Genomic DNA, 25777 nt, shown 5'->3' with positions numbered 1-25777 from the left:
TAGGGCTCAGGCCAACTTCTGCTGCATTTAATGAGAAGGCTTTTCATCTTCAACATGTTAGAAATTCGATGTAATTGAAGTAAAAGTGAATATTCTATGAAATTGATGGTGCAAGTGAAAGTAGAACCAAGGAAAGGAAAAAGATTTTTAAGCTAAAATTTAATTACACAGCAAAGACTGACATTTTGTTTCTAATGATTAAAATTAGTCAGAATATGTAGTAGAATCGTTATGTTAAGCTGCATGAACCATTAGTATAAGCCTAACATTATATTTTGCAGCCTAATTGTAGCAAATGCTGTTCGAATATTCATAAGAAAAGCAAGCTAGAAAATTCTGGACCAAACTAAAGTGGTTTGACAGTCGCAGAACAAAGTAAAAACTAACTCAGTCCTGGCTCTTCATGATCTCATCTGGGATTGCATTGGTGGGACATGTGTCTGCAGGACAAGTAGGTTCAATAAACTCCCGCAGCCCCTGGTCCTCGCCAGGGCTCTGCTACTGGTTTGCCTGTGCCCTGCCTCGCGTTCTGCCCACTCCACCTCACCTTACTGACGTGACCTCCTGGCTTGTTTGGACCTGATTCATCACTGCAGCCTTTCAGGGAACCACAAGGCTGTGGACCAGCCTTGGCTGCTACCATCAGACTTGCTGTTTCATGTCCGGGCCCTGCCCAGACCCCTCGCTGTGGCTGCTGTGACCCTTGGGTCCCGCTGGAGCAACTCTCTCCTGCTGCTCCCCAGCCTGGCCCTGCGTTCAGGTCATTGTCCTCCAGCCACTATCCTGGGCAGCAGAGCTGACTGCAGACCACTCTGCCCTCTTTAACCCAACGTCTTTAAAACCAGCAGTAAGTATAGAAATAGAACAACAGCGTTGCGGCTGCATTATTCACTGGCTGCTTCTTAAAAAGCACAGTAGTGGCAGGCTGGAAAAAGTATAAAAGGGCTGGGTTACTCAGGCAAGTACACACAGGCAGATTGCTCCTAGGCACATGGCTCCCAGGCATATGTACCTCCAGTTCCTGAATATTACAGCTACATAAGTCATCATTTTTCTAATCAATGGTTGGAATACCAGTTGGAGGCCAATTTATAGCTGAGCTGAGCACTTACTCCAGTAAGAGTGCTCAGATTTCTCTGAAGAACACCCCACAGGCAGCTATTCCCATTGAATAGCGACAAGAAATTAGAAAAACTGGGAGAACAGAGGAAAGTCAGGCTAGATCAGTAAGGAGGAATAAATCTGGCTGAGACCAGGAATAAAGAATATTTAATCATGTGTTTGTGCCTACACCACCTTCACTAACCCTCCTCCATATCATCCTGGTGGGCAGGTGTATGCTGCTTAATTTATATTCAACTTCTCTTCTGCTTAGCAAATCACTCCACCTGGGATCCCACAGATTCTTGTGCTTGACACTTCCATTATCTTTTTACTCAGCGCCTGTTGCTATTTTCTGATCACCAAATTTGGAGGGGGGTAAAAAAAGGCAGAGACCCCTCCTTTTCTCTTTTTGTATGCGTACACATGGACAAACACACACCAATGTGGACAGAAAGGCTATTCCCAGTCCAGGACCTCTCCTTTCACTACCATTTTGCTACTGACTGGAGGGAATTCAGAAAACAAATATGATTAAGCAATTGTGTGGATTATTTCATAAGGAAAACAGAGGGGTCAGTTAATGCAATTTCAGGGACGTGTAGGAGGATCTACTCTCTCTCTGTCAGTGCAATGTAACCCGCTGGTGAGCGTGTGTTACCAGGCTCTCCAAATCAGCAGCTAGCTCCACAATGAAGATGCAGGTTTTCAAACATGCTTAGATTGCGGATTTTCTTCTGCTTCTATTACTGTCCCACTACCAATCACTTCAGAAAATCCATTCATTATGACACATTTTTTTAAAGGAGGAGCACAAAGAAAAGTTGGTAAAAATACACTGAATATATAGACAACCTTCTGATTATGGACCTTAGAATAGTCTCTCACTAAAAGTGGTGAAAATTTATACTTAGGAAACTTCAGCCTGGTTAATACTGATACATGCTAGAAACAATCTTCAATTGGCTAAGAGAGAGAATGTAGTCTAATACATCTGTATACTTTCTAGTTTCTAAGAAGCAGGGACTCTGTTGGGATTATCAGCTTTTTCTCAGCATTGAGGTACCCAGATCTGCTGTGGCAAACTGCTAGTACATATGCTGGACGTGGACCTGTTGGAGAGGGTCCAGAGGAGGCCGTAAAAATGGTCAAAGGGCTGGAACACCTCTTCTGTGAGGAAAAGCTGAGAGAGTTGGGGCTGTTAAGCCTGGAGAAGAGAATGCTGTAGGGAGACCTTCTTGTGGCCTTTCAGTACTGTAAGGGGGCTTATAAGAAAGGCGGGGACAAACATTTTAGCAGAGCTTGTTGTGATAGGACAAGGGTTAACGCTTTTAAACTAAAAGAGGGTAGATTCAGACTGGATATAAGGAAGAAATTTTTTGCAGTGAGGGTGGGGAAACACTGGCACAGGTTACCCAGACAGGTGGTCGATGTCCCATCCCTGGAAACCTTCAAGGCCAGGCTGGATGGGGCTCTGAGCAACGTGATCTGGTTGAAGATGTCCCTGCTCATTTCAGGGGAGTTGGAGTAGATGACCTTTAAAGGTCCCTTCCAACCCAAACTGTTCCATGATTCTATGATTCTATGCTGTACCTGAGACCAGGGTAGGTGCGACTGGAGGTTCTGCTTGGTGAAGATGAAGATAAATAATCCAATCTCCATACACATTGATAGGAGAAGAAATAACAACAGACTTAAACTGCAGCAGTTTAGCCATTTCTAATCATGAGGAGAATGAAGGACTAGAGTGGACTGTTTGGGAAGAATATGAAATTTCTGTCATGGCATGTCTTTAAGTAGAGATCAGACAAATCTGCAAGACAGGACGAAGGTACAGAAGCCACCCTCAGGGTAGGAGGTGACCATCTGAGATTCCTTACAGACCTTTTTTTTTTTGATTTGATGACTAGTGCTGAAAATGCCATGATTTTCTAGACCATAAATTGTTTGGAAATAAGTTACGTGGGTTTTTCTTCCAAATACTTAATGAACTGTCAAAGTGCGTCCTACGTATCAAGTCCTGACAGTCACTGGATTTTGACATTTGGAGGAGAGATGCATTGAGTATGCAGCGGGTTTTATTCACATCGCAGTATCGAGTTTGCTCCCCCCCCAGTTCAAGAAAGATGAGGAGCTACTGGAGAGAGTCCAGTGGAGGGCGACGAGGATGATGAGGGGACTGGAGCATCTCTCCTACGAGGAGAGGCTGAGGGAGCTGGGCTTGTTCAGCCTGAAGAAGAGAAGGCAGAGAGGGGACCTCATAAATGCTTATAAATATCTGAAGGGTGGGTGTCAGGAGGATGGGGCCAAGCTCTTTTCAGTGGTGCCCAGTGACAGGACAAGGGGCAATGGGCACAAACTGAAGCAGAGGAAGTTTCGTCTGAACATGAGGAAGAACTTCTTCCCTCTGAGGGTGACGGAGCACTGGAACAGGCTGCCCAGGGAGGTTGTGGAGTCTCCTTCTCTGGAGATATTCCAGACCCACCTGGACAAGGTCCTCTACAGCCTACCCTGCTTCGGCAGGGGGGTTGGACTAGATGACCCACAGAGGTCCCTTCCAACGCCTACCATTCTGTGATTCTGTGATTCTGTGATTCTGTGATTCTGTGACTTTTTCTTTTCAAGTCTCAGTGCAGTGTTGCTAAAATGACAATAAAGAAAGAGGGTGACCTTACATTGCAGGCAGGACCGTGAGATCCATAAATAGAATCTGCTCATAAGAAATATTATTAAATGCTATCAAGCTTCTGACTTCATAATAAATACATTCAGAGGCATTTGAAGGGGCAGGCTGAGTGCAAGGTTGGTGATCTGACTGGAATAAGAAAAGAACTCTGGATCAGGAGCTAACTGAATAGAAAAAGGACTAATGGATAGTGATGGAGCAATATGGTGTGGGTCACAGCCCAGGACCTGCATTGCTGATGTGCAGTAGAGCTGCTGGCAGAGATTTTGGAAGGATGAGGCGGTCCCTTTTCTCAGCAGGCACCTTGTCCCCGTGCGGCATCCCCCTGAGCAGCCTCACTGGTCCACTAATCATGGACTGAACATCCTCCATGCACCCTGATACATGGATTAAAAGTTGAGAGATTGTCAGAGGCATGACATTTATTCCACTAGGAATTGATATTGGGTGTTTTTCCATAAGACAATATTCTGGAGTCACTGGCCAAATAAAGTGTGAAATGAAAAGGCATCTGGTATAAAAAACACAGTTCTCTCTGTAAAATTAAGTTTTACCTAAACATTATGCTTCAAGATAGTGTAACACTGCTCTGGGAACCAGCAACATCCATTAATATTAGGAAAAAAGGTGAGAAGTTGATAAAGATCTTTCCAAGACCTACAGTTTCCACCATAAAAATATTTCCAAGAGGCAGTCAAGAAAGAGTAGATGATCTGACAGGGAGAAAAGCAAAAGAGACGCAATTTTTGTCTCCTCAAAGACTATTTATAATTACAGCGGTTGAGAAAAAAGCGTATTCCTGGCTTGTCTCTTTTCCCACTGTAATATCTCCATCATTGTTTGACAATCTTTTTGACTCAGTAAAAATCTGAAAAGCCCTCAGTCACTGTGGGTTTTGGGATTAGAAAAGGAAAGGCTACTCTTGTGCAGCCTGAAGCTTATGGTAGCACGAACTGCCACGAGTTCAGTATGCTGCTTTGGCAGATATCTAACTCTGCTCACAGCTATGAACATGTTCTGCTCCTTTTGACACAAAGGTGAGCATCAGAAAATACTTGGGAAATGATCTTGACCTCAACATAGCATAAAACATACTTTTAAATTAAGTTTGTGCTCACATAACTCCTGTAGCTTCCTCCAGCACAAATATCAGACATAAACCTTTGGGCTGTTCTATTTTCCATTGATTATCTGTAGACCAGTGAGTCCCATAGACTGAGATAACAAATGCTTAGGAAATTGTAGCTGAGTTATCTTATCTTTTTTACATTTGAAACTTTAAGGTAGCCAGTGTCCTGGAAACCCTGCCCTTTGCTGCAGTAGCACCGTGCAGCTGTGGGGAACCAGAAGGATGGACTGGTTGCTTTGATACTCCAGCCTGCTTCAGTAACCATTAGAAAAGCTGGGGAAGATCATTACTACAATTATGTGAATGAAGCTAGAGACTGAGCTTGGTTAACACAACTGAGGCACAATCTTTTCTTGGTGAAATTAAGCTGTTTCTACCAGTATTTGCAGTCTTTTCCTTATTACACAGGCGTTAGCATCTCTAACTGGTATGATATCTTTAAAAATGTTGATAGGACCTAGGATTCTGATGATGTCTCTGAACCTGAGCAAATAACTTTCTTTTGGTCCAAATAAACAGAACACGAAAGAAAAGTAGTGCTATAGAGTTAAACCAGAGATCCGGTTAGCCCAGTAACTTTTTCTGAAGCTGCCCAAGAACAGATGTTTAAAAGACAAAGTAGGAGAAAAATGATCCTTCCCCTTTTATAACCTCTCCGCTTCTTGAAATCAACAATTAGTATGTCCTGAGCTACACGACAAAAGTGTTACAAGTTGTCACTGGATCCATTGCCCATTGCTTGCTAACCTATCTAATTTCTTCTTAACTTACTTGTTTTGTATACAATATCCTGTAATAACGAGCATCAGTATTTAATTATGCATTGTAGGGAAAAGTACTTTCTATTGCCTGCCTTAAACTTGAGACCAGAAGATTTCACTGGAGCTCCCTAACTGTGATTCACATTCCCTGTTTTTGTATCCATCCTGATTTTGTAGACTTTTATTTCACAAGCCATGGATTGGAGGAGTCCAGTGAAATGGACTGCTAGACTACAAATGTCACATCATCTATAATACTTTCTTTATGTCTTATCTCTGGGTTTGGGATTAAAAATGAGGCATAAACAGATGAAACATCTCATATTACATGTTGATGCTTAATTTAACAGTGAAAACTTTTCCCATTTACACTCTTTCAAACACAAGCCCTGAAATTGTGGGATTGCTTTTTAACAGACAAAAGCAAAGTTTAGCAAAGGCTGACAACAGAAAGTGTGCTCCCAAAAGGGTACAGTGGTCTTGGTCTGCAATTATGCAATTTCCCAAACACTGAAACAAACATTTATGTCAGTGGCTGGAAGACTAATGTTACACTGATGACAAAAATGGAAAAACAATTTGGGGAATCAAAAGGTAATTAAATTCTTGACAGACTCACTTGAATAAGGACCGTTAGTTATGTGAATGAGTTGTTCCCCTGAGGCTTTGATTATATACAGGAAATGGACATTTAGCAAGTGGTTTCATTGGCAATATAAAGCTTATTATCTCCCAAAATAAATGGCAACATTACTTTAGAGGGTTGCAGAGAGTGGTCATTTCAAATTGAAAAATGGAGTTCTGACTCCTGAAGAAATGCAGTGAGATGAACAAGTCCTTTCACAGTGTGGTTTGTTATATAATACCAGCTCATCTGCATGTGCAAATAATGTGCAGAGGCTGAGCTCTGATTCCACCACGTACCATATAAATCTGGAAAACTGGTTTCAGTCAGTGCAATTAATCTGCATTTGCATGGAATGCAGAAAGTGTTCTGTAGCACAGTAACAGGGAGGTATTTGCAAGTCTGAAATATTATTTTGCTGCCATGTAGAGGCTTGGAACCCACTGCTCTAGGAATGGCATGTTCATGGCAAGGGGACCTTCTTACCCTGCTAATCTGTCTAAGTGAAAAAACAGAATAAACTGGGATATAGGAAGTACTATTATTCCCATTACAGAGGGAAATGAAGCAAGAAGAGATTAAGAATGAGAATTTTAAACTAAGCAGAGGACCACAGGAACAGCAGGTTTGGAAGGGACCTGCTGAACCACTTGGTTTTGTCCCTTGCTAGCATCAACCTACGATTTTGTCCTCTCATGGCCCCATTTTGGCCCTGCCCTGTGTTTTCTGCAGCTAAACAGGACATTTTGCTGATGGTTTCTGAAGCTCTGTCTCTTGGTTTGCTTGCAGAAGCCCTCAGCTCTGAATCCCATGCATGCCAACTGGACCATTTTCAAAAATAAATCCCTGTGAAAGTAATGTCAAGTATTTACTACTACTACAAACACAAGCTACACTCCAGCAGGAAAATATACCTCAACAGCAAGGACTGTGGGCATTTCTCATGCTATAACTCGTGCCAGCCAGATGGCAATGTACGGGATATCAGACATCAGGCTAGTGAGAACTGTTGGCTGTTGAGCTGCTCGGTGACAGCGGGGAGGCCGTGCTCTCCAGACAATGCTGGTGGAAGGGAACTCACGTGGTTTGTGTTGGCCGGCCCATCATGCCTGCTGTGAAACACAACTGCGTTCAATGTCTGTCACAACTGTCAAAGCAGAACGTCCAAAACCTGAATTTTGCATCCGGGTCTCTTTAACGTTCAACCTTTTGTTTGAGATTTAACAGCGTTTGAAGCCAGTGAATTTACACTTCTTGCCCTATTTCATTAAACAATTATCCATCTCCATTGGTTTTTAAAGTCTTCTCTTCTCTAGCCATCATTTAACTAAAGTCACAGCTATCACAGAATGATCTTTATTTTCTTAGTACCTTCCAATTAGGAGGCACTGTCAGTCAGTATTATTATTATGCAAATAATTATTTCAAAGATTGTATCACATTATACTCCTGTCTATATTTCACTATACTCCAGGTCTTGGCTGCAACAATCTAAATATTCCTTATGTTGCTAAAATTTTCTCTCCTCTGAAAGACTTAAAGTGCCATTTCAAAAGGTTTCACTATTTACATACCCCTTTTGCATCAATTACACCAGGTTTTGCGTTGAACTTCACCGTCTTCAAACGTGCACGCTCCTTTCTTTCAACTCTGGGGAAAAAAAACCACAAATAACGAAACACTTACTGATTGTAACAGCATTTTGTATGGTATGTTTGATACCTGATCTCCCAAGACCATTGGTGGCTTGCTACACATAAAGTGAGCATTTAAGGCAAATTTTATAAATTGGAAAGAGAGAGATGTCAGGTCACCTGTCACTGATACCACCTTCAATAAAGAAGCTGACATCTAAAATTTCTCTTTGGGAAAGAAACACATCTCAGAATCATTGGCAACAAGGTGATGCCAGACAAATTAATTTTAAAGAAAACACAGTTTTATTTTTCGATGCTTCATATGTTCAGCCACCAAAATAATATAGAAGAGGAATGTGTGGCTTCTCACTCCATTTGTATCTTAGAATCAAGACTGGACAAACACAGGTTACTGCCCTGTGTACAGAGGAAAAAAGAGACATACAAGGCATTTACAAAGGACATCAGACGAGATAGTTCAGTGTTCCTTTTACGTCCCTAAGTATTATGGATCAATATCTCGAATTTCCATTATTCAGTGAATAAGCATCAATTTAAAAACATGTTAACAAAATTTAAAATCCATTAGCATGCTGAAATATATGCAGTAAATATTTTACCCGGGGGAAAGCTATATACCCTTAGTATATTTGAAAAGTTTACCATTACTAAAAGATTTACAGATGTTATATATTTAAACTTTTAACTCACGTTTAAATGATAATACTACGAATTAAAAAAAGAAAGTAAGCAGGGGTAAGCTCTCCCCTAAACAAAATCAACCTCCAAGAAAACAGATGCAGAGACAGTTTCTGTCTCTGAAGAAAGGAAGAAGATATTCTGTCTCTGTCTATAAAGAAAGGAAGAAGATATTCATGTCCTTACTCACCTTGATTAACGTGGTCATTACTGTACAAGTGACATTTACTACTTTTGCAAAATCACCTACAGAATCTATCAGCTACTTGCTCAAGCAAAAAAATCTGATCATCTATCTATAATTGAAACAGTAACTCTGTCTAAACTTAGGAATTGCTCTAGGAAATCTAAGCTGAAGCCTGCAAAACTAGCTTCTAAAAGCTCAATATTGTACTTTTATTAGACAGTAAATAGCTGGGGAAAAAAAGTGAGATTTATTATATCCTCCAAATTGGTCCAGATATGATCCTTTTTCTAACTTACAGTTTCCCACAAACGACTTTAGAATACATTCCTGCAAGCTCTTGGTTTCTAAGTCTGGATAGTAAGAACACCTTGTTTCTGATGATTATTTTTAAAAAATGCTAACTCTAGTCTTTTGATAGAATGATAATTAAGACAACATATTTCCTTCTGTCTGTGTGGGCTTATATATTTCCTACTGAAACACAGTGAATGCTGGTTACTATAGTTACAGTTTAAATTTAGAATAAATACATTTCTTTGTAAGTGTGGAATATTCACATGGAAATAGCTCAAATGTAGCTTTCAAATTAAATCTCTGTTATTAAAAACACATGAACAGTCTTAAACTTCAACTAGCAGATGAAGTCCCTTGATAGTAGTGATAAGAAATGAAGACTTGAGGCTGTGTAATTGCCTAAATAGGATGGATGCCTTCTGAGAAAATAATTAGCTCAAATGAACACAGCATTCTACTTATTAATCTGTGTTAACATTTAAACTCATTCCGGCCCTGTCTAACTTCCTAAAACATCTGCTTTTAACTTCATTTCTTTTTCACTGCATAAAGAAATTTGGAAATTAACCCCGAAGAGTGGATCTTATTTATGAAATTCATCGTAATTACATTAGCAGCCATGGAGGCATCGCTGCTTTCTACAGGCATAGCAGACAGATGAGGAGCTGCAGAAACGTTCTGCTTTGCTTTAAGGAGTATATAAATAATGTCATTAAGTGCCATTAATCCTCCAGGCAAACATACCAACAACATTCAGACATGCTCATCGAGCCTGCTGAAGATGACAAACATTTCATAATCTGGGGCTGTATTAAGGATAGCACACAGTGCTGCCTTCCATTACAATTTTCCTGACACCTTCCACAATAAAGCTGTTCTCGGTTACTTATAATTTAGAAGAACTGTATACTTCCAAGCTGAAAATTCATGTCTCTCAGGATGATTACACTACTGTTGCTGCCCAAAGTGTCAATGAAATGGATTAGCCATTGGACAAAGGCTAGGATGAAAAAAAATGGTTTTGCCCAGTTTATAATAGACTCTTGAAACGCTTCAGCTCAGGGGCTCTACTGCCTTCATGTCTTGGGTCTGGGACTTGAAACGTTGCAGTGCGTTGCTTTGGTGTCAGGAACATACCTCTCTTTTTTCTGAACGAATCAACCCCATATCTGAATATCTGAAAAGCTTTGGTTTTACATGCTCTGAAGAACTCTGTTCGAATTTAACTTGGTTCTCCAAAGATTTTGTGTTTGTTCAGGTGGTCAGGGTGCAGGACCGCAGTGAACTACAATGTTCCCATAATTTCTCATCTGAGCTACCAGGACACTTTTGCCATAGACTGAGCTAAAAAGGGAAATAAAGTGTTGAAGATCAAAAGTATTGAATATCTGTTTTTTTAGCATCTTTGATCCAGCTCTTAGAAAACACATTTTTCAAAGGAATACTAATTCAAGCACTTTTTTTTGAGTCTTCAGGTTTGTAATTTCTATATATAAGGAAAAATAAACTTGACTCCCTTTTTTCCCCCAAGAAAAAAGGAGTTTAGGCACAAAGGAACTTTTGCTGCAGCTGATGCTGTGAGTGCCTAAAGAGCATACGAGTGTAAATTCCTTCCATTGCTTTAGCTGACAGCAGACCTACCATCCCTTGGACAACATTTTGATCAATCAGCTGAGGAAATTACTTTTAAAGGAAGAAATGTTTCACTTCAAACTGTATCCATTTTTCATTCCCCACTGCTGCACAAAGCAGGAATATGGGGGGTTGTGCAAAAAAATAAAGTGAAGGGGGAGGATTCCCATCTGCCAAATTTGCAAAGGCCCACATTTGCAGCCCTGACTTGCCTGATGTATACATTGCTCCTGTGTCCCTGTCGAATTACATATCTGCTCAATAAAGCTACACCTAAGGGATGAGGAAAGCACAGATAAGATTTTGAAAATTACTTCATGGCTCAAGCCCCATTTTCAGAAGTGCCTGGGGGTCACTGAAACTCAATGAGATTTCAAGAAATGTTCCAAGACACCTACATCCAGCATTCATATGTGACTTGGGAGCTGAAAAGCTCTGAGCCCCACGTGGAGACAGCATCGCCTAGCACAACTGATGGAGATTTCACCTCCAGCTTTCCACCCGCTCTCCAAGTGTAGCTCTCTACAGAAACATTGCTGTGTACAGGGAAGCGGTCTAAGACCATCTGAGATCTGGGACAGTTAGACTATGTCCTGTATGCTCATTTTCTTTTGAAACTGTTCTTGGAAGCAGACACATCATGGACCTTTTTTCAAAAATGGTCAGGATTCGTTCTCTTCATCCCATGTAAAGCTAAAGAAGTGGAGAGGTACACTGAACATATACATCAGCCTTCAGTGATTCCTCACTAGCAAGTTCAAGACCTCAGTTCTTTGGGGTGCTGTTTACTCTTTACTCCTCTTCTGAGGAACTTCTTACTAGGATGCAGCACTCACTGCATCACGATGTCTATCTGCTTTGTAGCTGTTAAAAACGGGCCTCTGGGATTTTTCGAAATGAGACTTTCAGTTCTTCGTATATAGTGCAAATAAGAAGAAATCAAGCTTAAGTGAACCAGACATGAACTGTGATCCTCCATTTTTGGAGGTTAATGGACCACTGGGATTTTTGTCAGTGCCTTTCTAAAAGCACTAATCAGTCTTCACAGTGGAGATGTAAAATATCAAGTGAGACATGCTTTAATCTTCAATAAGTATTCACCACTGATGTAGAATTCTGATGCAAATTGCAAACTTGTGCCCAGAATCAAATAAAATGGTTACGGTAGCCTAATTTGCACAGATATGGCACGAAGGTGCTCTGCAGAATAAAAGTTATTTCCAAATCCAACATGAGAACAGTAGTAAGGAGAGTTATTAAATAGAAGAATGCAACTTTAAATGGATACTTGAAAGTCCTTGCTGTATTTCACATCTTTGTTAACATGTTTGTTCTTGTCTTGCTTTGCCATTTCCAGGTCATCTGCATTATATTTGTTTTGCCTGCCCAGCAAGCGAAAGAAAAGTGAAAATGCCTATTACTATTTATAGTCCAAATATGTGGACTTAGTCCATGGTTTTTTATTGCTTCCATTCTCTGCACTGCTTAGTCTTGTTTTTGTGGGGTCTGAGCTTACCAATAGATTTCCATTCCCAAAATTATTTTTGAGCATATCTGAAGCGGTATTTTTGTAACAGAACATGTATTTTTCAGTAGGAGACAACGTGCTGTCCTCGCTTCAGTGACTTGCATACAGAGAGTGGCTCAGCACCTGGTCAATATTTTATGAAAAGAGTAGACCTAATACCATTAAGAAGTGAATTCTCATAAAATTGTAGAACAACCTTATTCTGTTTAAAAGCTAATGGCTGTTTTCCTTCAGCAAAAGTTTCCCATCATTGCAAGAGAACAGGAAGAGGTTTATACATACACATACATATCAATTTCATTCCATGTTTTTGTTTCAACTAGATTAGTAAATATAATCAGGTAACTTCTTTTAGACAAAGCTTACATGATTATGTCATTTAAAAAACGTTTTATCATTTAAGGATTAAAGTCTTAAGGGATGTTTAGAAGGGTAGGCAAGTTGTAGGAAACCGTTAAAAATCAAACTCACTTGAGTGGATAAACATGCCCTTCTGCCAGGCTGAGCAGAATAACAAATTTAACTTGGCTTTTTGCCCACAGGAACTCCTGTGCTTGGCAAACCTCTTGTTCCTTGTCCTTAAATGTTTCTGAAACATTTTGGGTTTTTTTTGGTGTACTTTTCCCCCCATTTTTCTCTGAAAGGAGAGTGTGATTACATGTATTTTTTGGGAGAATGCTGTCTATTTGACAACACAAATATCAGGCTGGTACCATCATACACCTTCAGCTGGTAATAACAGAGATACAAGTTGCATAACATTTTGCAGTCAGTACAGGCTCAGGGCTGACCGGACGGAGAGCAGCTCTGTGTGACCTGGGTGTCCTGGGGGATGGCAGGTTAACCATGAGCCAGCAGTGTGCCCTGGCTGACAAGAAGGCCAATGAGATCCTAGGATGCATTAAGAAGAGTGTGGCCAGCAGGTCGAGGGAGGTTCTCCTTCCCCTCTACTCTGCCCTAGTGAGGCCCCATCTGGAGTACTCTGTCCAGTTCTGGGCTCCCCACTTCAAGAAAGATGCGGAGCTACTGGAGAGAGTCCAGCAGAGAGCTACAAAGACAATTAGGGAATTAGAGCATCTCTCCTACGAGGAGAGGCTGAGGGAGCTGGGCTTGTTTAGCCTGAAGAAGAGAAGACTGAGAGGGGACCTTACACATGCTTATAAATATCTGAAGGGTGGGTGTCAGGAGGATGGGGCCAGACTCTTTTCAGTGGTGCCCAGCGACAGGACAAGGGGCAATGGGCACAAACTGAAGCAGAGGAAGTTCCGTCTGAACATAAGGAAGAACTTCTTCCCTCTGAGGGTGACGGAGCACTGGAACAGGCTGCCCAGGGAGGTTGTGGATTCTCCTTCTCTGGAGATATTCAAGACCTGCCTGGACAAGTTCCTGTGCATCCTGCTGTAGGTGACCCTGCTTCAGCAGGAGGGTTGGACTAGATGACCCACAGAGGTCCCTTCCAACCCCTAACATTCTGTGATTCTGTGATTCTGTCATGCTGTGATTCTGTGATTAAACTGCCTGAAAATGGATATCTTAGTGTAATGTCCAGTCTCAGAGCAGTCTTGTGGCTGCACATCTTAAAGATAACAGAAAGTTTAGTGTAAATATTCTAGTGTTTTAGGACCAAATCCTCACAGCAGTAGTAAAAGTGGTGAGAATTTATGCTTGTCCATGCTGGGGCAATCTGTGTGAAATCACGGACTGAATTACTTTCAGACCCACACACACAAATCAAGCAGATATACACACGTCAGAGAAAATACTGAAGCTTGACATTCATGAAGTGGGAGTTGCTGTTGTGTGGGGCTTGCAGTGTAGGAGCTTTTCTTTGCGCAGAGACTCAGCAAAGAAAAAGTGAAAAGAAATGAAAGTGTAAAATCAATGCTACAGCAAATTAAAATCTACTACTGAATTAGAGCACCTGCCCAGGAATTTAATACACTCTTCTGCGCATTGGTTTCTTGCTTTTTGCTGAATTGCTTTAAATAACGTGAGCGTTTCCATGGGGAGGGAATCTTAGACATAGGCTGTTCAGCTTGCTACTGCCCTTTATGGGAAGCTGAATTTATATTGATTGTCCTGTTAATAGGAATGACAATGAGGTAAATAAAAATTCTTGTGACCAAAAGCCCACCGTAAGTAGAAATTCTAATCTAAATCTATACATACAAATGTAACAAAAATCTAGTCTAATTCTGTTGTAATTCCAGTACAAAATAGCCATTTTTGATGATAGGTGAACATTTCACGTGCATAAACATTGTGCTCATACAGTACCACAGAATGCCTGAGTCATTGATACAGGACTGGCAGTTATGTCACCTCATCTTGGAGAATCTGCCCAGCCTGATAACTGTGCCTTGCTCTTATCTTAGATGTAAGGTAAGAGCAAGGCACAGCAGTTCCCTGCTGAGGGAACTGGCGAAGGAGCTGGCCAAGGCACTCTCCATCATCTATCAGCAGTCCTGGCTAACAGGGGAGGTCCTACATGACTGGAGGATCACCAATGTAACACCCATCTACAAGAAGGGCCAGAAGGAGGATCCTGGGAACTAGAGACCTGTCAGCCTGACCTCGTTGCTGAGGAATGTTATGGAACTCTTCATCCTGAGTACGCTCACCAGGCATCTGAAGGACAACCAGGGGATCAGGCCCAGGAGCATGAGTTCATGAAAGGCGGGTCCTGCTTGACCAACCTGATCTCCTACTATGACCAGGTGACCCGCCTAGTGGACAAGGGAAAGGCTGTGGGTGTTGTCTACCTGAACTTTAGTAAGGCCTTTGACACTGTTCCCCACAGCATCCTCCTGGAGATACTAGCTGCCCATGGTTTGGATGGGTGTATGTGTGTACTCTCTTCTGGATAAAGAACTGGCTAAATGGCCGAGCACAGAGAGTGGTGGTGAATGGAGTTAAATCCAGTTACCTCTGGTCACGAGTGGTGTCCCCCAGGGCTCAGTTTTGGGTCCGATCTTGTTTAACATCATTATCAATGATCTGGATGAGGGGATTGAGTGTTCCCTCAGGAAGTTTGCAGATGACACCAAGTTGGGTGGGAGTGTCAATCTGCTTGAGGGTAGGAAGGCTCTGTAGATGGATCTGGACAGACTGGATTGATGGGCTAAGGCCAGCTGTATGAGGTTCAACAAGGTCAAATCCCGAGTCCTGCACTTCGGTCACAACAGCCCCATGCAATGCTGCAGGCTTGGGGAGGAGTGGCTGGAGAGCTGCCCGGCGGAAAAGGACCTTGGGGTGTTGGTTGACAGCCGGCTGAACATGAGCCAGCAGTGTGCCCAGGTGGCCAAGAAGGCCAATGGCATCCTGGCTTGTATCAGGAATAGTGTGGCCAGCAGGAGCAGGGAGGTGATCGTGCCCCTGTACTCGGCACAGGTGAGGCCGCACCTGGAGTCCTGTGTTCGGTTTTGGGCCCCTCACTACAAGAAGGACATTGAGGTGCTGGAGAGTGTCCAGAAAAGGGCAGCAAGGCTGGTGAGGGGTCTGGAGAATAAGTCTTAGCAGGAGCAACTGAGGGATCTGGGGCTGTTTATTCTGGAGAAGAGGAGGCTGAGGGGGGACCTTATTGCTCTCTATAGCTACCTGAAAGGAGGTTGTAGTGAGACAGGTGTTGGTCTCTTCTCCCAGGTAACTAGCAATAGGACAAGAGGCAATGGCCTCAAGTTACATCAGGGGAGATTTAGATTGGATATTAGGAAACATTTCTTTACTGAAATGGTGGTCAGGCATTGGAACAGTCTGCGCAGGGAGGTGGTGGAGTCCCCATCCCTGGAGGTGTTTAAAAAAACATGTAGATTTGGCACTGTGACATATGGTTTGGTAGGCATGGTGGTGTTGGGCAGTTGGTTGGACTCAAACCCTAAAGAAAAGGAACAGGGGTGAATGAAGGATTGCAAAGTACAAGACGAATATAAAATCTCTTCAGCCTACAACATCAGAGGAAGCTGGGCTTGAAGGACATGTCATCGGCCAATAAACAGCTACAGATGTTCTTTTCCTCCTGTTCCACCATAACGCATGTTTTACTGCTAGGTATTACATACGCCATATTACATATAATGCAATGCCTATAGAAACTGTCCCATATAAACTGTAAGAGATATAACATCCTGGAGTAAACAGCTTAAATGAAGATTTCCATGCCATAGTCACCTGCATTTGGTCAAATGAATCCCAGGACTATTCTGTTTTAGATCAAGCCTCTCCTAGTGAATAACCCACACCTTCAGAGGAAATTCCACTCTGAATTAGTACATTCTGGAAAGTATGATGAGCTTTATTCTCTGTAGCTCAGCCCTGTATGCATTGATTCCTCATCCTCCCCTTGGGTGGTGTAAATGACCACGAAAGGTGCTGGCAAGAGCACATCAGTCTCATCAGCTCTGAGGCACCATCCAGAATTCACAGACAAGAAATAATACTCACTTTTTAGTGCACTGGAAAAAATAACCTTGTACAACTGAAACCTTTTATGAAATAGCAGCAACCACCCCCCACCCCAGCTCAGGTGTATCACGTCATTACATTAATGCAGACAGAAAGTCAGATGCCATTGATTTTTCCAGACCGCTCAGATTCTCTAGTGAAGAATCAGTATGACAAGTGGAGAGCATGGTAAATACACCTGCATCTTTTCAAATCCGAGACTCTTATTTTTAGACCCTAACAAATCTATTTTCATCTCGCTTCTTTTTTTTTTTTTTCCCCCCTTCTCTTTTCTCCCAGTTTTTCTTAAACCACATTGATTTCCTAGGCTGTATTACAGGCCTGACCTTGACTAGAGAGCCTCTATCTTTTGTCCTTGAAAACATCACTGTGCAGGTAACTCAGTAAGCTTTAGGCTCTTACATCCTCTCCATCTTACAGAACATGCAACTCCACATCTTCTTTAGTTGCTTTGCTTTGTCCTTTTTTCTCCTATAGTAGTTTCATTATGCATGACAGCTTTTTGTAGCTTTTCATAGTACGCAACACACTGTGAGTGAGCCTTGAGCACATATGTCCCTCAGTAATAACTGAATAGACTTTCCTCTTTTCCCATGTGTGATACAATCATGCCATTACAACAGTATTTACTGTAGCAATTAATAGTATGCAAATATTCCTTTTTCAATATCTAAAGACTAAATCTGTTTAATGGGCACATTTTTCCCATCTTAAAAATGACAATGTAGTTTTTATTTCTACCTATTATACAACCCCAAAATTGCTTTTTGTTGAAAATCCTTGTGTGGTTGGTATTCAAACATGGTGACTATTAGAGAAAATAAGGTCCTTGCAGGGCTCATGTCAACAGAGTATTTGATGGCCTTTCAGTTTACTTTCATGTAATTTAAAACAAGGAGTACCATGAGCTCTATTAGCACCTGGACTAACTCCTGAAACAGCAGCAGGTGCTCTGCAGAGCATCAGACATCTCATTTCTCCAGTATAAAAATGGTCATGATCATTTTTATATTAATGCTAAAGCTGAAATAGCTAGGAATAGAAAGTTTATATGCAGTATGGGAGCATTGTTACAAAAGAGAAATGTAATGTGGTTTGACAGATTTCATTTTCCTTCTGCCCTTTCAGTTCTTGACCTTTCTATAGCAACTATCAACAGAGGCAGAAAATAATACCAATTTGTGTGGTAGTTCTTGTACTATCAGAGACTCACGGCAAATTTTACAATAGCACCTAAGCGAAGTAAACAATACAAACAATGTGAGAGATTCAGATATCTGTTCTCCCTCTGTCAGTCAGCATGAATCCATCACAGCTAAACAAAGATTCAGATTTAGCTTGCAGAGCTGGATGAAAGTTCCTTCATTTACATTATATGAAAAATTTACTGTGATATTGATTATCCATCAGTTTCCAGGCAGGCAGATATTAAACTAACAGATTTTGAAGCTTAAGAGAATCATTATATAATTTAGCATCATTTTTTACATCACACAGTCTGAGAAGTTTAATTCCATTACTCTCTCAAAAGAAAGACATACAGCCTTGATTTGAAAATGTCAAGACATTCATTACATCCTTCAGCAGCCTGATGCAATGGCTAATCACTCTGACATTAAAACATGTGCTCTACTTCAAATTCAGAGCTAATGCCCAGATTTGAGTTCTGGTTATTCCTTTTTCTGCTGAAGCTCTTTAGTAGATGGTGATCTCTCCCTCTTTCCCCCTTTCTTTATGAAATTGCTAATCCATTATAATTGAGTCACCTTTGGAGTTTCTTATCAGTACAGTTAAACAGCCTGAGCTCTTCAAATCTCACAGCGAAAATCATATCTTCCAACTCTTGAAATAAGTGTAGGATTTTCTTGTACTTTACCCATTTTTTTTCAGTATACTGATGCACCCTGTCTTTGGCATAAAATGCAATATTTTAACATACATCATGGCCAAGGAGGTAGGAAGGAGGAAGCAGCACTCACCTCCTCTTGCTGGGTATAACTCCCATCTCCTCGCTGTCTCCCTCTAGAGTGACCCTCCTCGCCTGCCACCATTCATCATCCGAGGCATTGATGACGTGAAGGATGTCTCCATACTTAAAACTGAGTCCTTGGCTTGGAAGACCACTGTCTTTGCTCTTGTCGTAGTCAAACATGGCTCTGTGAAAGGAAATAAAGATATGAAGACCAGTGATTATATCAGTCTTGGGAACATTTACTTCTGAACAATTTGTCTTATTTTATGTTACAGCTAACCCTTACTCATCTCCAAAGGGAAAGATCTTGCTGGGAGAAAAACTTTCCACTGTGAAGTTAATCTTTACGGAATCCTCTTTTTTTAAAGAGAAACTGAACAGTGAAGTATGGTATTTACTGTTTCACTTAATAAAGAACAATCACCATATCAGAGTACCTAGTAAACAAACCTGGTAGCCAGAAGCCCCTCTTGTCACCTTGCTAACAACAATTTGTGGCTGTTGAGCTTGTCCTTCTTACCCTTCCCTGTGCTCAGACAGCGGGGTGTCTGGCAGAAAGGGGTGCATTGGGAGAACTAAATACAAGGGACCAAAACTGTGCTTGGGGTAATGCATTTCTCTAGGTGAATGGCTGTACCTAGCTTAACATCTAGTTCAGAGCAGAAGTGAGCTTTCAAAGGGAATCTCTTGATTATTCCCACTCATAGTGCTTTGGCTGAAGCCCTGGAGCTGGGTTAGGCTGCACACAAAGAATTCCTGAAGTTAGAAACTAAGCTGAAATATGCCCTGACCAGAGTAGGGCTAGTCTGCCATGCACCCCTCCCAACGCGTGCGGGGGACACATAGCATTGCTGCTTCCACTGCCCACATCCAGCCCCCCTGGGCTGCAGTCCCTGCTCAAGCAGCCCTAGCTATTTCCTTTGGCGCTGACAATGTTTTCCATCAGTTTGACGTGGACCTCCACCTTCGGTATGCCTATGCAAATAAGTCCCATACATAGGACACATATATCAATATAGGATGTATATAGAAGCCAGGCTATCAGACTGTGGCTGGGCATAGTTCAGGGTGAACTTACTGCCTAAGCATTCAACCCACACCCTGGGAATGATCTTCTGCTTGCCCTGAGCTCTGTATCACCAAGCTGCAGGGATACCAATTCTCAGCCTCATTCAGGCCTGTGCCTGACACCTACATCAGCAGTCTTCAGGGTAGACAGCAACTCTGCACATGAATCCCAACATGGCTGTACATGAGTACCTCTTGCTCATTTGAGTTACCTAGCTAAAAATCCAGATCTTGGTTTCTTACAGGAAAAAATACATGGGAATATTTTTACAATATTTTAAAATATTGTGTAAAGATCATGCCTGTCAAGAACTGATGTTTATTTTCTGATAGGGAAAACAATATGATTTTAATCCTGACTACAGAAATGTTAGATCAGTAAAATCCCGAGAGGTGTGTAATAATTCCTACTCTTTTATTGTCAGATATAAAGCTGTGGCAATCTCTTCACTGGTAAACACTTCTCTGAGAAGGACTTGATATAATTAATTGTTGTGCACTGTAGTGTAATTTCAGAGAACGATTATAACAACTTTATGGGTAGATTTAAAACACTCAAGTCTACCTTGCGTCATAAGGACAACTTAAAAAAAAAAGTTATCAGAGTTGTAACTATGTAACCAAAAAGAATTTGAAAGCTTTCATAAGCATTCAGTCTGCATGACAGGTCTGGTTCAGGAGGAGGAAAAATGCTATTTGGAATATGTCTTCTCTTAAAGAGTTTACAGCCATGTACTCACATCCTCAGAAAAGCCCAGATAATCCCTTCTCTGAGAATGAAGACAATAAATAATCCTGCTGAATTTTACATAATCCATGAGTTTAGATATGCTTGTGCCTTTCTTGGTAAATGTTCTTGGATTGCATGTAATCTTTGAAAATTTTTAATGGCTTAGCAGAGGAAATCCTTTAAAAACTTGGCTACATCTTAGAAAAAATTTACTTTCATAAAGGATTCTTATCAGTAGCAACTCATTTGCTGCCTTCTCAAATAAGTCTTTCTGTGAGGATATATGATGAAGCAGCATATCAATCCAGAAGCAGCTGAGTATCATCAGTCACCTCTTCTTAACCAATCAATGACACACGATCTTTGGAGAAATGGCAGTGCACACATGAACAGGCATACAACATATCATCCTGTTGGTATTGCCCTTATCAGCACGCAGTGGTTTGAGTTTTAGCGCTGTATGGAGCAGCTGCTGTCTTAAAAATTCACTGAATAATTGTGTACCTTGGCAGGAAGCCTATGAATATGTCAAAGCCCTGACCACACAGTTGGCAACCATACTGAATATTGGGCAGATGTGATACAATCCTGAATCCACACATAATTAAATTACTCAAAACAAATGACAATATCTTCTGTTGCAGAGAATATGCAAGACTGTCACATCCCAGATCCAAAACATATGCCAGACTGGAAATGCTCCATATTTGGTAAGTTCTAAGATAAAGGGTGTGTTTGAAAAGTGAAGTAGTAGAGAGAAAGTAGGGCAGTGTTCTTTGTCCTTGAACAGACATTGGTACCTCAGAGCCCATGTATTAACTTGAAGTCACTGACTGCCATCATGCTGGCTGATGTTAATGTTGAATGCAGATGGCAATGTTTGTCACTGACTTTCTTTGATTGGAGTAATCATGTGCAACGCTAATTAAAATGAGATTATAGATCTCAGACAAGAGAATTTTTGAGCACACTTTTCATTGAGTGAAAGATTTTGTGGCTGCATGTTCTAAAGATGTTGATTACTCCATTAGTAAATGAAAATTAAATGAGAGCCGAATTCAGTACTCTTCCCTAAACATTTCAAATTAAGAGCCAGTTTTAAGTTGATAACACAACCATATTTAAGCTTACAGCATTGATAACACTGCTGTCTCTGTAAAACATACTTTTGCAAGTTGGCAGTTGGCCCAACTATAAAACAAATGGAGATCTTCACTCTAGGCACCGTTGTATGCACATAGAAGTTAACATGACTACCTTGGGCAATAGAGAGACTTAGGCACACTCATCCTCACCTCCTCCTTTCAGTTCTCAGGCTGTAAGTACAATTTGGATCTCTACACGTCCAATTGAAAGCTCTAGTTTTACTTATTTAGGAGGATGACATATCATTTCTAATTTTCTGCCTGATGAACAGCACCCACTTCTGATTGTGCTCTGTCTTGCACATGTGTATATAAATAACACATCTGCATCTGTGAAGTGTCAACCAAAGTGACACACGATGGATGCAGCCAGACCTCACATTTGATAAAGGAACTGGGCAGGGTAGACAGAAAAAGATGCATTTTTTTTGCTTTGCTCTTTTGTGGTTTTGGACAATGACAACCCAGTCCTACAGGATACCATGCTACATCCTGCAAGCACTGAAACTTTCATCAGAGAGTCAAGTTCAGCTCTCAGCAAAGTCTATTTGATCTTTGCAAGCTTCTTTACCTGGTTAACATACTAAGGTATGTTAGATACCTTAGACAGATTCTGCAATGCCATGGGGAACGTCAGAGGAAAGGCTAAAATGTTGTAGCACCTTTGGAGAATATTATGTCTTGAAGAGAGGACGTAAATGACCCAGTCCAACGAGAGACCCACCCTCGCACAGAGCACCTATCATCCCTCTCTGAGAGATGAGCACCATATCTTCCTTTCAGTTAGAGAAGGACCAGCATGATCAGGACCTGACTGCCGTAACTCCCCAGACAAGTACTCTTCCAAAACGAGATGTCTAAAAGAAACAGTAGTGTTTTTCAAACCAGCCAGAGGGTTTAACCCATGGAGACATGTCACAGTGCCTCCCTCCATGATGAGTCAGAGGCATCTCCACAGAACACAAGCACACATAGCACAGAGACTGGGGACCCTGCTCAGCAGAGAGAGCCAAAGAACTTTCTGAACTTTCTAACATGACTATATGTTTTCATAAGGCTCAGCTACTTATTCATGGGTTGCTTGGGCAGTTCTTCAAGGCACTGAGCCATAACTAGTTTTTGGTGTCTTTTACAGCAATTTTAAAGAATAATAATCTCAATAACCTAACAGCTTTCTAATAGCCCTTATCTGACAGGCTTGCATACGAACAGTTTCTCCATTTTTTCTCCGAACTGATAAAAGCGCATCTTAAAAAGCAGTTCTTCTTCTTTCAGGTGTTTCATATCCTCAGCTAGCTGCTTCCTTCTGCTCTTCAGTCCTTTCTAGGTCACATAGGGCAGAACCAAGAGATCTACAAAGCCTTCTCTACGGCACTAAAGGCTTTTTTTCCAGTCAGCTCATTAAGTCTACTTTTGAACTGGTATAGTCATTTTTTAATAACAAAGGAAATAAGTTTAAATTATTTAACTTTTCTTTTACAGTTGTCACCAAAGTTGTGATCACACCAGCATCAGAAAAATTCCTGTTCTGTATCTTTAGACAGCATTTCACAAACAGGACCCTGGGTTACGCAGGATAGATAACACATTTAGAGGTTAAAACTACAGTAAGCCCAGTGATTACCGTGAGATGTGGATGAAACACTGAAACAGGGAACAGAGCTTGTTACAAACTAATTAAACGGATGTAGTGAAATCATGATTTGGCCATCTTAGTTCCCTTATTAGAAAAATAGCAATAGGAGTGGTTGTGACTGTCAAAGGCTGAAAGTATATGCATAACGTTTCCATTAACACCTTTAAATTTTTTTCATCAGTTCCCAGTTTTTGCATGAGTTTGGGAAAAATATTTAATATCTGTGCAACATTTTGAAAGTGCTATTCAGCACTATTCAATATAAAGTGCTATTCAATTCACCCGCTGCTTGCAGAAAATTAAGAAACCCTGTTCTGAGAAGTGAAGTAGAAGGTGCAAACATTTAGAACAAGCTGGATATCACAAATATTTCAGATTATATGAGTCTTGTTTCCTTGATATTATTCCAGACTTCAGAAGTGATCATTACACTAGGCTCATCCCAGCAGTAATTTTGACAGAACCTAACAGGTTTTATTTTTGTGCTTGGGTGCTTCTTAATCATTATTAGGAACCCACATCAGTGTGACACTTGAGGCAAGCATTTCACAACAGCATCAAAATTCATTGCTCAAAAACTGTTTGAAATGAAAATACTGCCAGTGCCACGCTGTCATATACTGCCAAACATGCAGTGAGCTGTCCACATGGCAGTGAAGACCACTAAAATGGGGGCATTTTTAACCTCCACTTGGTGTAAATATTCCAGCATTTGAGGTATGTCCAAAGGCTAAGTTGCACTGTGCTGTAGTTTTTTATTTCTAATGACACGTATTCTTGCAGCTCGAGTAATAAATGCTTGACATAGGACAAAATATATTAGCTTTAAGGAAACAGCAAATCAATTCATTGTGCAATCCCACATATTGCAGCCTACTGGCACCCATCATGCCTACATTGTTAGCAGCATTTTAAGAATGAAAAATAGGATAGAGAAAGACTAAGCGATCTTGCTAACCCTGTGGCAGAATAGGGAATTTAACAGAGAAACCTAGCTTCCTCAGCTAATGCTGTAAACACCATTTGAAAGTTAGCAGTACTCCTGATCTTCCTGGCAAGGCAAGGGATATTGATGCATTTACAGCACAGCAATACATTTTGCTGAATGCTCCTGTCTGTCCAGTGTAAAACCCCATAATCTTCAACTCCCATATCACTGCACTGTGGCCAGTAATCTCAATTTGATACAGTTCAGGTACTGCGTGGCAGCTTTATTTGCATCTTTGAAATTACTTTCTTCTTCTGGCGCAGATGGGATTTTGCACATAAATTTACAGACTGCTCTTTGTCATTTACTTGATTATGAAACGACAACAACATTTAGCAAGAGAGATCTTCAACTTCTGTAAACAGCCCCAACTCTTCTGCAATATGCCAGCATATCTGCGTTTACACCACTTCAGGATATATCACTTTTCTCTGAAAATTTCTTTAGCAGAGATTCTCAGACATCAGGCTTTATAGCTTCTTCATGTGGGAGAGACACTTTATTCTCCTTCTTCTCTACATCTATGCTACCCCCAGCTCCTCTTTTTTTTTTTTCTTTTACAGATGGGGAAATCCAGTGCACAGAGATTTAATCATTTGCCTGGGTTTAGACAGTAAATTCAGCATCAGAGTCTGAATCAGACCCCAAGTTTCATAGCTGTGTTTTCTGCACTCTCAGTAATAGATATATTTCCACCCACTTGCAGGCTTAGCTTGTAGAAAATATCAGAAGAAAATGAAAGAAATCCCAGCGTAATTCATTGCTACAGCTACAACAGAAAGCACAGCAGCGCTTTGGTAGAAGCAACCATTGCAGTACAGTTAAGATGCTATTAAAAGGGTTAAATTTTCACATAGTGGCATGTCAATAAACATTTTCACCTTCTCCTCCCAACTTCGTTTCCATCTGGAGAAGCTAAACAGGTAAATCCTACGTGTAGAGCATAGAAAAATGTTGTGCTCTGCTTGTGAGATGTGGGAAGCACTGAGATGCTGCTGGCTATGACTGGAGGCTGCCAGAGTAGCCCCTCTGCTAGGGATGAGCCAGTTGTACATTGTCACCTCCTCTGAAAGAGTGGGAGGGGACTGTTTTATTAACTTTTATTAGGAATATACTACAACAATGTGATTTCAACAAAAAACATCTGAATGTTTGACTTGTTGCCTACAACTCAAATATACTGCAATTCCTGCTTTTTCTCTCCTCTCCTCTCCTCTCCTCTCCTCTCCTCTCCTCTCCTCTCCTCTCCTCTCCTCTCCTCTCCTCTCCTCTCCTCTCCTCTCCTCTCCTCTCCTCTCCTCTCCTCTCCTCTCCTCTCCTCTCCTCTCCTCTCCTCTCCTCTCCTCTCCTCTCCTCTCCTCTCCTCTCCTCTCCTCTCCTCTCCTCTCCTCTCCTCTCCTCTCCTCTCCTCTCCTCTCCCCTCCTCTCCCCTCCTCTCCCCTCCTCTCCCCTCCTCTCCCCTCCTCTCCCCTCCTCTCCCCTCCTCTCCTCTCCTCTC

General features: G+C 41.3%; 1 protein-coding gene across 27 annotated transcripts in view; it reads right to left on the bottom strand.

Annotated features, from left to right (window-relative positions):
* Positions 1-25777, bottom strand: part of DLG2 (discs large MAGUK scaffold protein 2) — a 1094951-nt gene that overhangs the window by 39455 nt on the left and 1029719 nt on the right. For all 27 annotated transcript variants that reach the window (XM_075416649.1, XM_075416588.1, XM_075416597.1 and 24 more), the window contains 2 exons: positions 18720-18896; positions 7877-7952 (listed from right to left, as the gene is read on the bottom strand). In XM_075416649.1, coding sequence (XP_075272764.1) covers positions 7877-7952; positions 18720-18896 — 253 coding nt within the window. The remainder of the gene's footprint in view (positions 1-7876; positions 7953-18719; positions 18897-25777) is intronic.

This window comes from Opisthocomus hoazin, chromosome 1 (assembly GCF_030867145.1).
Source record: "Opisthocomus hoazin isolate bOpiHoa1 chromosome 1, bOpiHoa1.hap1, whole genome shotgun sequence".
In the NCBI taxonomy this organism is placed as follows: domain Eukaryota; kingdom Metazoa; phylum Chordata; class Aves; order Opisthocomiformes; family Opisthocomidae; genus Opisthocomus; species Opisthocomus hoazin.
Note: the sequence above shows the minus strand (reverse complement) of the source record. Positions and strands in the feature narration are given on the sequence as shown.